The sequence below is a fragment of the Sinocyclocheilus anshuiensis genome, unplaced genomic scaffold, assembly GCF_001515605.1.
Source record: "Sinocyclocheilus anshuiensis isolate Anshui unplaced genomic scaffold, SAMN03320099.WGS_v1.1 scaffold288, whole genome shotgun sequence".
Classification (NCBI taxonomy): Eukaryota; Metazoa; Chordata; class Actinopteri; order Cypriniformes; family Cyprinidae; genus Sinocyclocheilus; species Sinocyclocheilus anshuiensis.
This window is the reverse complement of record NW_015558570.1, coordinates 218,021-232,134: the sequence shown is the minus strand read 5'-3', so window position 1 is coordinate 232,134 and position 14,114 is coordinate 218,021. Positions and strand designations below refer to the sequence as shown.

The 14,114-nt window shown below is 34.2% G+C and overlaps 4 protein-coding genes across 9 annotated transcripts in view; 2 read left to right on the top strand and 2 right to left on the bottom strand.

Annotated features, from left to right (window-relative positions):
* Nucleotides 1-4,172, bottom strand: part of nt5dc3 (5'-nucleotidase domain containing 3) — an 8,813-nt gene extending 4,641 nt beyond the window's left edge. For both annotated transcript variants that reach the window (XM_016475238.1, XM_016475239.1), the window contains exons 1-7: nucleotides 3,712-4,172; nucleotides 2,542-2,726; nucleotides 2,308-2,382; nucleotides 2,173-2,228; nucleotides 1,976-2,066; nucleotides 1,483-1,620; nucleotides 867-927 (exon numbers count right to left, since the gene is read on the bottom strand). In XM_016475238.1, the coding sequence (XP_016330724.1) occupies nucleotides 867-927; nucleotides 1,483-1,620; nucleotides 1,976-2,066; nucleotides 2,173-2,228; nucleotides 2,308-2,382; nucleotides 2,542-2,726; nucleotides 3,712-3,994 (889 nt within the window). In that variant the 5' untranslated portion in view covers nucleotides 3,995-4,172. The remainder of the gene's footprint in view (nucleotides 1-866; nucleotides 928-1,482; nucleotides 1,621-1,975; nucleotides 2,067-2,172; nucleotides 2,229-2,307; nucleotides 2,383-2,541; nucleotides 2,727-3,711) is intronic.
* Nucleotides 4,173-6,176: 2,004 nt separating this feature from the next.
* LOC107679586 (uncharacterized protein C12orf73 homolog) lies at nucleotides 6,177-7,375 on the bottom strand. 4 transcript variants are annotated; one of them, XM_016475178.1, is made up of 3 exons: nucleotides 7,329-7,375; nucleotides 6,640-6,776; nucleotides 6,177-6,334 (listed from the first exon to the last, which is right to left on the bottom strand). In XM_016475178.1, the coding sequence occupies exons 2-3, from the start codon at nucleotides 6,745-6,747 to the stop codon at nucleotides 6,239-6,241; spliced, it is 204 nt and encodes a 67-aa protein (XP_016330664.1). In that variant the 5' UTR covers nucleotides 6,748-6,776; nucleotides 7,329-7,375; the 3' UTR covers nucleotides 6,177-6,238. The 4 variants fall into 4 exon arrangements, with proteins under 4 accessions (XP_016330664.1, XP_016330662.1, XP_016330661.1 ...); XM_016475176.1 differs by having other exon boundaries at nucleotides 6,640-6,804; nucleotides 7,288-7,371; XM_016475175.1 differs by having other exon boundaries at nucleotides 7,288-7,371.
* Nucleotides 7,376-7,862: 487 nt separating this feature from the next.
* LOC107679582 (G/T mismatch-specific thymine DNA glycosylase-like) lies at nucleotides 7,863-11,031 on the top strand. Of its 2 annotated transcripts, XM_016475170.1 has the most exons (11): nucleotides 7,863-7,954; nucleotides 8,291-8,363; nucleotides 8,571-8,752; nucleotides 8,826-9,019; nucleotides 9,245-9,314; nucleotides 9,399-9,534; nucleotides 9,880-9,962; nucleotides 10,039-10,133; nucleotides 10,212-10,383; nucleotides 10,464-10,586; nucleotides 10,674-11,031. In XM_016475170.1, the coding sequence occupies exons 1-11, from the start codon at nucleotides 7,948-7,950 to the stop codon at nucleotides 10,751-10,753; spliced, it is 1,215 nt and encodes a 404-aa protein (XP_016330656.1). In that variant the 5' UTR covers nucleotides 7,863-7,947; the 3' UTR covers nucleotides 10,754-11,031. The 2 variants fall into 2 exon arrangements, with proteins under 2 accessions (XP_016330656.1, XP_016330657.1); XM_016475171.1 differs by lacking the exon at nucleotides 8,291-8,363.
* Nucleotides 11,032-12,448: 1,417 nt separating this feature from the next.
* Nucleotides 12,449-14,114, top strand: part of LOC107679604 (G/T mismatch-specific thymine DNA glycosylase-like) — a 6,238-nt gene continuing 4,572 nt past the window's right edge. Inside the window, exons 1-2 of the mRNA XM_016475201.1 lie at nucleotides 12,449-12,574; nucleotides 13,173-13,233. Of these exons, the coding sequence (XP_016330687.1) occupies nucleotides 13,175-13,233 (59 nt within the window). The 5' untranslated portion in view covers nucleotides 12,449-12,574; nucleotides 13,173-13,174. The remainder of the gene's footprint in view (nucleotides 12,575-13,172; nucleotides 13,234-14,114) is intronic.

The following is a 14,114-nucleotide window of genomic DNA, read 5'->3' as shown; positions in this document are numbered from 1 at the left end:
AGGTTGTTATTATTATTATATATTTATTATTTATCAATTGTTTATGATAATAATACTAATAGTTAATAAAATAGATTTAATATAAATACAATAAAAATAATATTATTTGATAATTGAATTTCTATATATTATTATGCTTTATATTGTGTATTACAGTATACTATTATTATTATTATATTTAATTTTTGCATATTAATATACACTGAACAATGTGGAGGTCCTGGGCTGGTGTGGTTACACGTGGTCTGCAGTTGTGTGTTCTGCCAAATTCTCTGAAACGCCTTTGGAGACAGCTTATGGTAGAGAAATTAACATTCAATTCACGGGCAACAGCTCTGGTGGACATTCCTGCAGTCAGCAAGCCAGTTGCACGCTCCCTCAAAACTTGCGACATCTGTGGCATTGTGCTGTGTGATAAAACTGCACATTTTCGAATGGCCTTTTATTGTGGCCAGCCTAAGGCACACCTGTGCAATAATCATGCTGTCTAATCAGCATCTTGATATGCCACACCTGTGAGGTGGATGGATTATCTCGGCAAAGGAGAAGCGCTCACCAACACAGATTTAGACAGATTTGTGAACAATATTTGAGAGAAATAGGCCTTTTGTGTACATAGAAAAAGTCTTAGATCTTTGAGTTCAGCTCATGAAAAATGGAGGCAAAAACAAAAGTGTTGCGTTTATAATTTTGTTCAGTGTATTATTAATTTTTATACAGTACTTTACAAACACATATTTATTGTCATTATTATACAATTCCCATGACTATGTCATGTTATAACTCTGATTTGTTCAAATGTGTTCAGATCTCTCGAGCTTTAATGAGGTCTGCATGCATGTCCAGGTAAGAACTCTGAAAATTACCGATATCAGCCTCTACCGCTCGATACATAATCCCTCTGACATGGACATCTCCTATGGCCTCCTGGGAATAGAGAAACAGACCAGATGCAGAACATCAAAGCCAATGTAACATCAATGTTCTGCACTAAAACAACACACAAAGCCCTGACGCACTGCCAGACACCTCCTGTGAAAACTCTCAGTCATTTCATCTGGGCACAGTCACATGTCCTTTGAGACTTGTTAATTCATAATTATGGGCAGGACTAAATGTAAGAGCAATGGTGTGCGTCTTTTAGTAATTACACTGATCTTCAGACCCAATAAAAGACATTTGACCATCTGTAACCCTGCTTCTCTCCAGGCACGTAGCACAGATGGCGCATCCAAACAGTTCCTCTAAAATTAGACCGTTCCTTTCCATGCCGCTCACTACGAACTTAAATAGCACCTTCAGGAGCCATATTTATCCAAAATGTGAGCTCAAGGGATCCTGTGCTTTCTGACATCTGTGGTACCCTAAATACAACAGCATTCGGTTTCCGTAGAAACTGATATTGGTGAAGGTAATCTTGATTTTTGAATCATAAGGTGAGTTCTGCTCTGACACATAACACGCTTGGAGGAACAACTGTACCTTGACGTCTTTATAAAGATGAACAGGCTCATAGTCGATGTTGTGCTTCAAGAAGTAGTCATTAACGCATGATAGCAGCGTCATTTCTGGCAGGGAGAAGATATCCATGAACTGCTTCATGGTGTGACCGTGAGAGCTCTATACGGACAGATTGAAAAAGCTGTTTTAAGGGTGGTCACATTTACTGATGTTCAGCAAATTTTCATGGCGAAATCCAGTCATTTCAATAGGAATGCATGCAATTGTGAATTTCACATTAAGGCAAAAGATTTGTCCAAGCAGATTTCGTAATGCATTCAAGTTGGTCATGCCAATTCACTCCGTTGACCAACAGAAAGCTGCTCGATTTGAAAGTGACTTCTGTGTGAGCTGTGCTTCTTACATCGCTACACTATTTTTCATGCTAAATGTTGTCAAAATGTTGCTAATGTGACCACATTTTTAGGCTCTCAAACAAAACTCTTGACAAGCAAAAGACTTCAAGCTTAGAGACCTTGCCATAGAAGTCACTCATGATCTCGAGGGGTACATGGGAGCCCTCGTACATCGCAATGACCTCCTTTTCTGGCACAGGATTAAGACCCCTATAGAAACATTCAAATGACAATAAGAGAACATATCCTTCCTGATATTAATAATAATGCATAAAATAGTAAAAAATATTATTGTAGATTGTTTGTTGCACTCTACCTGTACACTGTACCCAGCTGGATATAATGAAAGGCATCAATCTTCATCAGTAAGGCCTAGTAAGCAGAGGAGATTGACAGGTTAGCCAAAACCCATGAAAAATGCATCTACAGTAGATCAGGACTGGACACCTACCTTCTGTACATCATAGTGCAGACCACGAATCACAAAATTCGGCATATAATCATATTCCTTCAGTCCCTCGGGATACTGTTATGGGGACAGAAAGAGACAAGATATTCAGAAAACATTAATTTGCTGAAACTAAAAATATCCTGGTTTTAAGGGTGTAATTTCTGTGCCACTTTTGATGGATTTCATCATTCTTACAATATTATATATACATAAATGAGGTCTTGGGTCACTCACCCTGTGCTCATCGATGAGGATGTCTCGGGCGATGTTGAATATGAGTGTGTGAAGGTGACTGGAGTAGAATGCCAGTGTGTAATCATAGTCAAAGCCATAGATCTCAATGTCCTGCAGACTCATCTGATTATTAGCAAAGATGGTGTCTGGGTTCACGAAGTTGTTTGATATGACAGGAATTAAATCTGTGGGGGAAAAAACATTTGTGTGTTAATAAATAATTGACCCTTTAAGTTCTAATTATACTACCTAAATATCTTAGAAACTTAATTTGCTGTAAAGTTGCTTTGCAACAATTTGTATCGTGAAAAGCGCTATACAAATAAACTTGAATTGAATTGAAAATTGAATTGAAAACGGAACTAAAATGATTACTGATGAACCTGTAGTGAGACATTAATTATGAAAAGTAAATCTTTGTATGTGAATATTCCTGCATGGTTTTCATGTAATGGCCAGTATTATTGTTAACTTAAAATGAAAACTACTTAAAATATTTTTATTAATTAAATTAATAAAAATATTAAAATAAAGCTGAAACAAAATAAAATACAAATATTAAATGAAAATGTAAATTTAATTAAAAAGCTTCCTTGGCATCCAACCTAAATAAAATAAGTCATAGTTGAAATTCTAAAATTTGAAACTGAAATAAAAATGTATTCAAGCTACATAGACGTTTAGATATAATGATAACCATAAAACATTACTAAAAAAAAGAGAATTTTAAATATATTGATAAATACTACAATAGTATGTTAATATAATAATAACATTTGGTACTAATGACTTCATTTTATAGTCCGGGCAGCTCTCTCTTTATAAAATTGTATATTATTATGCAGGTACACAAATGTATTACAAACAATTATAGATGTGAATAAAAACGTATTATAAAAAATTGGTTCTCAAGTACATAAATGTATTATATTCATACAACAGCATGATGTCCAATCACAACATAGAGTAATCAGCATATCACTTTAATAAATAACTAAAATCTTAGAGCCTATATAATATAATACAGCCTAATGTAGGTTAATACTAGGACAAAAAAACTGAAAAAAGTATTCATGGATGGTCAATATACAACATCCAAAGTGCCTTCTTGCCCTTTGACAGATGACCAGCGTCTTGAGAGGAATTTCTGTAACATGAATCTAAACTAACCTTGCGTTTGCTGTTTGGTTTCATTGTAAATAGACCAGAGCCAGCTGGTCTTGTCCTCACTGGAGCTGGTGCACATGTCCCCTGCTGTCAGCTGTCCCACAGGAACCTGTCTCCAGGACACGAGAGCAGATTTCGGTCCCCGGGAGCTCGAGATCCACGGCGAGCTGGTGTTGACCGTCCATATTCCTCTTCTAGTGTGCAAATACTTAAAGTGCGCGATCAGCCTCTTAAAACTCTCCTTATTTCTAAGCAGGTTTGAAAGTGGCAAGGACAAGGTCGGCATATTTCCCCGCACCAGAGCTGCCTTCTGTTTGACAGACGAGTGCGTTCAGCTATACATTCTTCTTCTTCTTCTTCTTGTACGATTTTATGGTGGTTGACAAGCCAACTTATGGTGTATTACCGCCACCAACTGGACTGGAGTGTGAAGCATTAACGGGAAAGAGGGAAAAAGGAACCCAAAAAAACAAACAAAAACAAAACCCAATTCCATAAATAAATAAAACAACCGCTAGTATTATTATGACATTTAAATTCTACTTTCTAATCATACTGGGTTTTAAAAATGAGAATTTTATTTTTACAGACATTAAAATGAATAACATTTATTTGACTTTAACTAGAATAACATTACATTCATTTCTTACCACTGAATTAAGATGATGTGCTTCTCTCTCTTTTGGTCCATAAACAAAAACTTCTCCGTTAATATCATGTTCTCTTCAATTAGACTTGTCAAATCTCTCTGAAATCACAATATTTACTCTCGAATATATATTAATTATAAGTAATTATTCAATAAAGAGATCAATAAAGGAGTGTTAGTCAGTCAGTAAAACAAAATGACCGGTGTTTTCTTGTTCGGAGTGTCTATTTACACTAAGTGCAAATAGCCCGCCTTGTTGGCAGAGGCTATTTACACTAACTCCACCCACCTATGTGTGATTGTATTTTATTTTTCATTACAAAAGACGGCTACAAACTATTAACTTCAGTGGCGCAGATGGTAAGGCATGTACTGTGCTCCTTCTGACGCGGTCGACCCGGTTTCGAATCTGCCTTTTGGCGAACTTTTTTTTCTCCCTTTTCAAATTTCAAATCACATCAGAAAAGCATTTATTTTTAATAAAAATGAAGTAAATAATCAAAAAGTTGAAAATAAAGTATCGGGTAGGGTTAGGGTAGGTGTAGGGAGGGCTTTTGTTCCAATAAGGTGGAATCCATTTAATAATTTGAATTAAAATTTACACTCAATAAGTTATTATTGCATACTGTTTTATAATGTATTACAATACCAAGGTGCAGATAATTGCCACTATTTGCAATTAGTAAAACAGCAGAAAATCCTGCTATTTTAACAGTGTAAAATATAATCTATAGCTATTTGCACTTAGTGTAAATAGCATATCACAAAAAATACTGCTATTTTCACTTAGTGTAAAATCTCACTTAGTGCAAATAGCCGCTGCCTTTGTTGTTGGATGTAAATAATTGAACATAGCAGTTGTCTTACTCCCGACATCTGATCCACTGAACGACGCAGTGGATTACTTTGGCCACCTCTGATTTTTTTTATATAGTAGCCTTATGTGTTTATTGGTCATTGTACGAGTGACCTCTAGTGGCAGGATGCGACAAGACACATTATTTTAACCGTTATTTTCCTCTTTGTGTCATTATTTGTTTGGCAGTTTGCATGTTAGTATCTAATGATTAAGTACTAGTATCTAATGAATAAGTACTAGTAACTTTACAAAAGACACTAGTACCTAAAGAATAAGCACTAGTACCTAAAGAATAAGCACTAGTAGTTAATTAATAAGTACTAGTACTTAATGGAAAAGATACTAGTATCTAAAAAATAAGTACTAGTAATGTTAAATTAGCTACTAGTGCGGTTTATAGGTTAAATGTTAAAACGGCTTTCCATACATATATAGTAGATGAAAATCTACTTGAGGCATAGGAAGCAACCAAGGAGGAATATTCGATATTACAAGAGGGACTGAGATTTCTGTAATACCCAAAATCGTAGCATCTCTAGTTGCTGTCCAACCAAAACTTTTGATTTTATTTTTCCCATATTCCCAGCAATCCTTCAATATGTCCTTTACTGGAGCTACACATTCTCTACAATACAGTCTCAAATATACACACGCTTACCGTTTGCACGTTGACAGGTATTTTCATAATAAAAGTCAAGAGTAACAAAAATAGCAACTATTAAAAAAATTCAGAGATGAAAACCCAGAGAACAGTTATATTTTTAATAATTATCTAATTTATTTTCCCCCTTAAATTAAGTAATAAAAGATCTGGTTAGAGAAATTCTGAATAAAGCTATAATACGCAAAAACTGAAAATTTACAAATAAATAACTGTTACAGAGTGTAGAGTTACAAAGTATTTTATATGACAAATTAAGATACATTACACGTTTGTATAAATAGCTTTATTCACAGAATAAAATTAATTTTGTATCATCAGTTAGGCTTTGCACGTTAGTTAAGAAAAACAAATCAATGGGTCATTGTTTCGGAGATGCAGAGTCTGTCTGTCCTTCTTTCAAGCCAAGAAGTTCTGTTTGCAGTTCTCCAGGCTTTGGTGGGACGTCTGGAATGGTCTATAATGTAAGAAAAAACAAAAAAACAAAACATTGTTTATACTGTACTTAATGTTTACAGTCAACATGACTGTAAATGTACCCAATTTGCTTTCAAAATGCACATTTCTGGACTTATTGAGAACAATTCATTGGTGCATGTAATTCAATGGATCTATCAATAAATTAAAAAAATAAAACCTCTAAAGTTAAATTACAGAAATAAAATGGGTTGAAAATTGCAATTTACATTTACAGCTAAATATCTAGGTTGCACAAACACCTAAACAAATAAAAAAAGCACACTATCTGATTTGGAAACTTACTAAATCAGGACGGTAATACTGATGCACAACCTGTGCTCCAGCAAACATTGACAACACACTGGCTGCAAACATCCGTAGATATCTTGGCCACGATACACCTGCTGGCATCCTTAAAACCCAGCTGGCTGACAAATGTTCTGCCAATTAAATTAAATTAATTTGTACCTAAAGAAAGAAAAAAGTTATAATTGCCCTTCTAATTGCTCTGTTAATATTTAAATAGAAAGGAAATGTTGGGTAATGTTAACCCATTACCAACAATTAAATTATTTAATGACTATTTGAAATAACAACAACAAATATTATTAGATTATTCATAAAATTATATCAAAATGACAATAATAACAAAAAGTCATTATTATTTTCATGTTTAAATCAACACAGCTAGTCTAAATACACAGTTTCATATAGGTCAATCAAAGCTTATTTAAATGCAACTCAAAAAAATAAATAATAAACACTTAAGCATTTTATGTGACATAGATAAGTATTTTATCAGTCAGTTTAATCACTTTTTGCTATAAGGTCATTTTATCACTGCTAGCTATCTTAAACGTAGCGGCAAATGAAGCATATGTGCCATTATATAAAAACAGTATTATAATTCCCACATTAAGCAGGATCAAATCTGGAGAGGCATATATTAACCTTGTTATGTTATAATCAGGTTATAATCGAAAGAACATTACAGGTTTCGTTGCACGCACGACATTCAGCAGTTCTTGTTACATGTCTCACGTGTTCGCTTTGGAACTCTGTAAATCACTTTTATCATAGGGACCACAACAATGAATGGTTTGCCCTAATTTCACTAAGCAATTGATGGAAAGAAATGAAACCGATAAAACTCAAACAATAATAAAACTTAATTGAACACTGGTAATTTTCTGTACACCATAAAATGCGTTTTATATAAATGTATGAAGAGAAAAACGTGACCTCCCTTTTGTAATAATGGTTGAGTCCAACCATGTGAAATCAGCCATTATAAAAACTAAAGGTTAAAAGTATAGAAGTATGGATTCAAGTTCGGCACGAATGGTATCTCGTTTTAATGTTTTAAAATTATATATTTTTTTTACTAGTTGTCTGTAATAAATAGATAAAATTAAAAGCGCTAAATCCAAAAACTATGTAACTGTATCGTTCAATCATGCGTTAAATTAGGGACTTTTATTTTGAACTTGGCCTTTACCTTTGTTGACATTTTTACCTACAGCGGCTTCATTCATCATGTGTAGCAGCATTTAGCTCATACTCTTCTGCACTAAATACTGGTATGTGTCAGAAAAGGTCTGAAGAATATGTATGGCAGGTAAGATTCATAATCCTAACGCAGAGAAATATACCTGTATGTGACGAAACGAGTGATTTTAATGCTTGTATTCGGTCAGTGGTCCACAAACAGCTCTTAGCTTATTGAGTGTAATGAGCTAGTTCGCTGCATACCACAGTGTTGCTCACGACAGGTTGAATAGTCTTTGAAATGTGTATGTTTCTAGATAAAATTAGTATGTCATGTTATCCTGTGACGTTTAATTGATAAGCTAAGCATAATAGGACAGATGTAAAAGAAGAGATTAAACAAAGGGAGGTGTGGTTTACCAGCTGGCATATCAGTAACATAAACATGAATATTAATCTATTAAAGTAAGACCACCAATTAAGATGGAAGAAAGGCAGTATTCATCTCTGACGGCCCCTATGGATTATCTTCAGTACTGGTGAGTTTGCCCAGCCCGAAAAGATCCCCAAAGAGTTGCTTTCTTAAATGTTTTAAATAAAAGAGATTTGTATACTGTGATTGCAACAAATGCTCTCAAAATGGTATATGAAGATGTATGTTAAATGTGTGAACACTGACAAGGAGATCAGATTATTACCATAGCTTTTGAAGTAAGTGCAGTGTCTTTGTAATTTTGTTTTCTCAGGTACCAAACCAATCCTCAGCAGTACCAGCCAGAGCAGGTGCCGCAGCACCAACAGATGATTAATGCCGCCCAATACGCAGAGAGACCTGTGGAGGACAAAATCATGACTGATTTAGCAGTGCATCAAGATCCATATCTGGAACAACCTCAACAGCCTCAGCAACTCTCTGCCCAACCACCAGGTACAACCTTTTCCATCCTCACAGTGCGTCTAACTGGGATGTTTCTGCAACTTATTAAACATCTGGTTTACAGCCCTTCCAATGACTCCAGCAAAAGGAAAGAAAAGGGGAAGGCCTCTAAAAGGTGAAGGAAAGGAAAAGACAGAAGCTGAAGAGTCTGCCAAGAAAGCGAAGAGGATGTTAAATCGGTTCAACGGGATGTCCGTGGAGGAGGTCATGGCTAGAAAGCTGCCAGACGTCATCACACATAATCTTGACATGCTGATTGTAAGATTCTGTTTTGTATAAAACTTGTAGTCAGCAAGTTTTTTTAAATTTATATATTAATAAATGATATGAATTTTAATATTGATATAAATGAATAAATATGAATAAATGATATCATTAATATTTATTATATATATATTTACTGTATGACATTTTAATGCAAATTTGTATATATTTATATTTATCTGTTGGTTTGTTTGTATAAAGTCATTGCTAATTTTACAGATCGGCATCAATCCTGGACTGTTGTCAGCCTACAAGGGAAGGCATTATCCAAATCCTGGGAACCATTTTTGTATGTATTATTCAGCTGATTTCTTTTTTGTGAAGAATATTTATATATTTATGTTTGTCTTATTGTTTGTTGAATGTCTCATAGGGAAGTGCTTATTTCTTTCCGGGCTGACTGATGAACAGCTCAACCACATGCACGATGAGACACTACCTGAACGGTATGGCATTGGTTTCACCAATATGGTGGAGAGGACTACACCTGGGAGTAAAGAACTATCAAAGTAAGAGCTTAACATTTACATTATCCCTGTAAAAGGTGTGGTTATATTAATGGTTGTTCTGCAAATTTCGCAGATGAAATTCAGTCATTTTGTGCGAGGACGTAACAGGTTCAAGCTGCTTAGTTTGAAAGTGATTTTCTGTGTGAACAAAGCTTCATTTTTTTAATACACCACTGACAATAGACAATGGACCTTTTTGGAAAGTTTGAAACAATGGAAATTTTGCAGACATTTCGCTAATGTGACTGCACCTAAAAAAATCAGCTTCATGTCCTAATTTGATGTTTAGTCCCAAGAAGATGCTTGATGTGAATACATGTGAATATTTTGAGTGTTGGTTTGCAGCAAAGAGATCCGTGAAGGTGGCCACCAGCTTTTGGAAAAGCTCCAGAAATACAGACCTTTAATCGCTGTGTTCAATGGAAAATGTAAGTCATTGATTTGCTATCGATTTAAGTCTAAACTCTTATTTATGATGCAAGTTAATCCCGTTTGATATTTCAGGTATTTATGAAATATTTTGCAAGGAGATTTTTGGAGTAAAGGCTAAGAACTTAGAGTTCGGATTGCAGCCTTACAAAGTCCCAGAAACGGAGACGGTACGATTATCTTTGTTGATAGTTTAATGCTCCTGTTCATAGTTGCATATTGATTAGATATGAGCTTCTTTTGTCCAGGTTTGCTATCTGATGCCATCATCAAGCCCACGCTGTTCCCATTTTCCTCGTGCTCAGGACAAAGTGCACTTCTTCATCAAGTTAAAAGAGCTCAGGGATCAAATGAAGGGAGTGGTGAGGACTCAAGAGATCCAAGAGACAACCTACACATTTGATCTGACTCTGGCCAAAGGTGAAGAGATTCACAATTGAAGACTGTGTATAACAAAATATATGTTGTTAACCAACGTAATTTGTCATTGTTTATTCTAGAGGATGCCAAAAAATTGCCAATCAAAGAAGAGCAGCATGACCCTGAGTATGAGGAGACCTGTGCCCATGGATCACAAAGAGAACCACAGCAAGCATTTGGGGTCCATCCTTCTACAAATATGGGTATACAAATATTGTGTACAGAAAGAATATGAACAATTTACAGTTTTTATGTGTCAGGTGCTTGTAATAATGGTCAAAACTCTCTAGACCAGGTATCGGACAACTGGTGGACAATGCAGCCGTTTGCAGACCAGATTCCAGACATCAGATGTAGCAACAACAACTGAACAGCCTGAGAAAAGTTGTATGTACTGAGAAGGACCAACTAAAATGTTTTTTTAAATTGTTTTGTTTAATATTTTAAATGTTTTGGCTGTTTCTGAGTGATTGATTCTGAGTTGTTACCCAAATAATTTAATGTATGTGATTTGTGTGTGTGTGTGTGTGTGTAACGAAGATTTGTTAACTTGACTGAACATGAGACTTTCAGATTGAGACATTTGTTAATCTTGTGCCTCTGTTTTTATCCTTTTAAGGAAACTTCAGTCATACACTACCGTTCAAAGGTTTGGGGTTAGTAAGATTTTTTTTTTTTTCTTAAAGGACTTAATCCTTTTATTCAGCAAGTATGCATTCATTTGATTTAAAAGTGATAGTAAAGACATGTATAATGTTAAAAAGATTTCTATTTCAAATAAATGCTGAACACAAATGTTAAGCAGCACTGTTTTTTCACTGTTTGTCTACATTGATAATAATAGGAAGTATTACTTGAGCAGCAAATCAGCATATTATAATGATTTCTGAAGGATCATGTGACACTGAAGACTGGAGTAATGATGCTGAAAATTCAGCTTTGCATCACTGTAATAAATTACATTTTAAAATATATTCAGATAGAAAACAGTTATTTTAAATTGTAATAATATTTCACAATATTACTGTTTTTACTGTATTTTGGGTCAAACAAATGCAGCCTTGGTGAGCATAAGGGACTTCTTTAAAAAAAAAAAATGTAATTCAAACTTTTGAACAGTAGTGTATGTTAACTCTTTTTGTTTAAATAGTTTCCATTTACTGAAGTTATTTTGTGATTGTGGGGATTATTTGACACTCACATATTTCAATGAGTATTTCAGTGGAGCAAATTCCTAATGCAAACCACAGCTGGACTCTGGCAGAGGTTTATCACTGTGTGCATGTGCATGGATTATTTATAGTAGTATTGCAGATGGCATGCTCAGTCCCGCCTTATGGTGCTTATTGAATACAGATCACTCAATTTACCTCATTTTGAATGCTGTTTTTAGACTTTTTAGAATTTTGTTATTTTGCAATCAGTATGCATAACTGTTTAGTACCATTTATACCTGTTTTGTTACATCATAATCCAGCTTCATTTTTGCTGTAAAAATGATGTACTATGTTTGTCATTTTGTACGCTGTGTTTTATTTTTTATATGTATCTATGTATTACTAATGGAACGGTTTAAGGGCCAAATAAAAGCAATATTAAAAAAGCCATGTGTATTAGTTATTATTAAAATTAAAACACAAAACGTTCTAATATGTCTGAAATAAAAGCCGCGATAATCTTCGTTGTTGAGAAATCAAAAAAGAAAAATGTATTGCGTTAATTTACAGAAATACCAGATGCAAGTGGCCACACAGAACTTTATACTTAAAAGCTTTATTTTGACACTGGAAACGGGCATTTCTTATTAATTGAAGCGCAGCCAATAGAAAGCACGCTTTGAATAGTTTAAATGTCACAGGAGACGAAGGTCATACTATTAACTTAAGAGGGGTGCAGTTTTTCATCACCATTCAAATTAAGATAAAACTAAAAGCCTGCAATACGTTTTTAGTTTTTACATTAGATATAGGTATGGTAAAACTTAAATTATGATTTATTTGTTTTTATTTTTACATTTAACGGAAGAAAAAGGCATACTGTGCCCAACACACCCCTAGTATTGGTGCTTTGGTACGCTCCACTGTCAAATCGATTTCTCGCTGTTGGTCTCATCTTTGCTTTCACCGGTTTTGTTCCTAAAACGAGAAAAATCAACATTCCAGTGGACTATCGTTCTAATCATATCACAACGGTATGTATTCATTTAACAAATAAGAGCTTGATTTGATTAATAACACTATGGAAATGCATTTTATGTCGAGAGAAGCGCGCTGCACAGTTGGCTAGCGACCAGCATTCATTGTACTCAATGAATTAGCACACTAGGCCAGTGTTAGCCGAACATGCTAACAGTATCACATATGTCGTTTTTTTTTGTTTATGAAAAAAAAAAAGGATCTTAGCCCTTTACCTGCATTTGTCCTGCTGAGTTAATATGTAATTACTCAATGTAGTTTAGTTCGCTGAGTACCGCAGTTTAAACTACCGACTGTGGCAAAATAGTAACTTAGTGTGGAAAATAGTGGTGTTTACAATCCAGCACACCGAACCTTTTCTGATCTGGTTTATACACTTTAGCCAGACCCGGCTGGATATGTTTCGATATTCACTAAATTTAGGAATGCATTTATGTGTAATTGAACCTATTCATTATAGAACTATAAAATAATCTATAAGTAAGCTATAAGTAAAAGGGTTGGTTCTAAATATTCCCCTGTGAGAATACCACTGAACTTGCTGTTGAAATGAACACAAATATTGATTTATTTAAGTAACGTTAAATCCCGTAGAGATGGATGAAAGGCTCTATGGATCTTTGCCTCATGCCCCCTCGGAATACCTCCAACAATGGTGAGTGTCCCCATATGTCGTCAATTGGCGCCAAGATTAATTACGATCCCACTGATTTTATTATGCTGTTATAATAACATTCAGCATTTAAGTCTGTTTTTGAATGCTACTGACTAGTCTGTACCGCCATGCACGAAATAAACAACAATAACAAGTTATTGTCCAGCTTACATGAAGAAGAAACTGCCTTGGTCTTGCCACTTGTGTTTGTTTTGAAAACTGATGTGTTCCTGCAATTATTAAATGTTCTTTTTACAGCAAAAATAAGATCTGGGTTGCATTAATGACTTCACTTCTCAAATGATATAGTTGAACTCAATATCACTTTACGGAAGTTGCACCTGCTTTACATAAGACAATCTTCAATGTAAAGTAGATGCTGTTATTATGTTGAAGTGTCAGTTAACTGATGTGTAGATGTAATTTCTTGTTATTAAACTATATTTAATGTGTATTTTAATTGTATACATTTATTTTATAAATATTACAAGTTTTATAGTCATTACAAAAATATTATAGTTTATAATTAACTATAAATAATACATAATTACTATTATTATGGCATTATATAAGCTTTGCAATCTAAATGGTTGCAAATGTTTTATGTTAGCCAACTGTTAAATGCTGAGTGTTTCTTGTTGAGTAAGACTTAAGTTTCTGTTAACTGACATGTAGAAATGTTTTCTAGTTATTAAACTATTATTTTAATTTAAAAAAATAGAAATACAAAAACCACTATTTTTTATATTTGTATATTAAATTTTAAAATCAATCATTTGAATTTTATAAATCAACTATGGTTTATCAACTAAACCTCTAAGTGTTTCTTGTTAAATCAAGTCAAGACAAGTCTGCTTTATTGTCAATTCTTCCACACGTAC

Excerpts from the sequence above, each read along its gene's own strand:
- LOC107679586 (XM_016475178.1), bottom strand. The coding sequence starts at position 6,747 with ATGCCAGCAGGTGTATCGTGGCCAAGATATCTACGGATGTTTGCAGCC. Across the intron at positions 6,335-6,639 it reads AGTATTACCGTCCTGATTTA|ACCATTCCAGACGTCCCACC; the intron begins GTAAGTTTCCAA and ends CTTACATTATAG.
- LOC107679582 (XM_016475170.1), top strand. Across the intron at positions 10,134-10,211 it reads AAGTCCCAGAAACGGAGACG|GTTTGCTATCTGATGCCATC; the intron begins GTACGATTATCT and ends TCTTTTGTCCAG. Across the intron at positions 10,587-10,673 it reads CCATCCTTCTACAAATATGG|ACCAGGTATCGGACAACTGG; the intron begins GTATACAAATAT and ends AAAACTCTCTAG.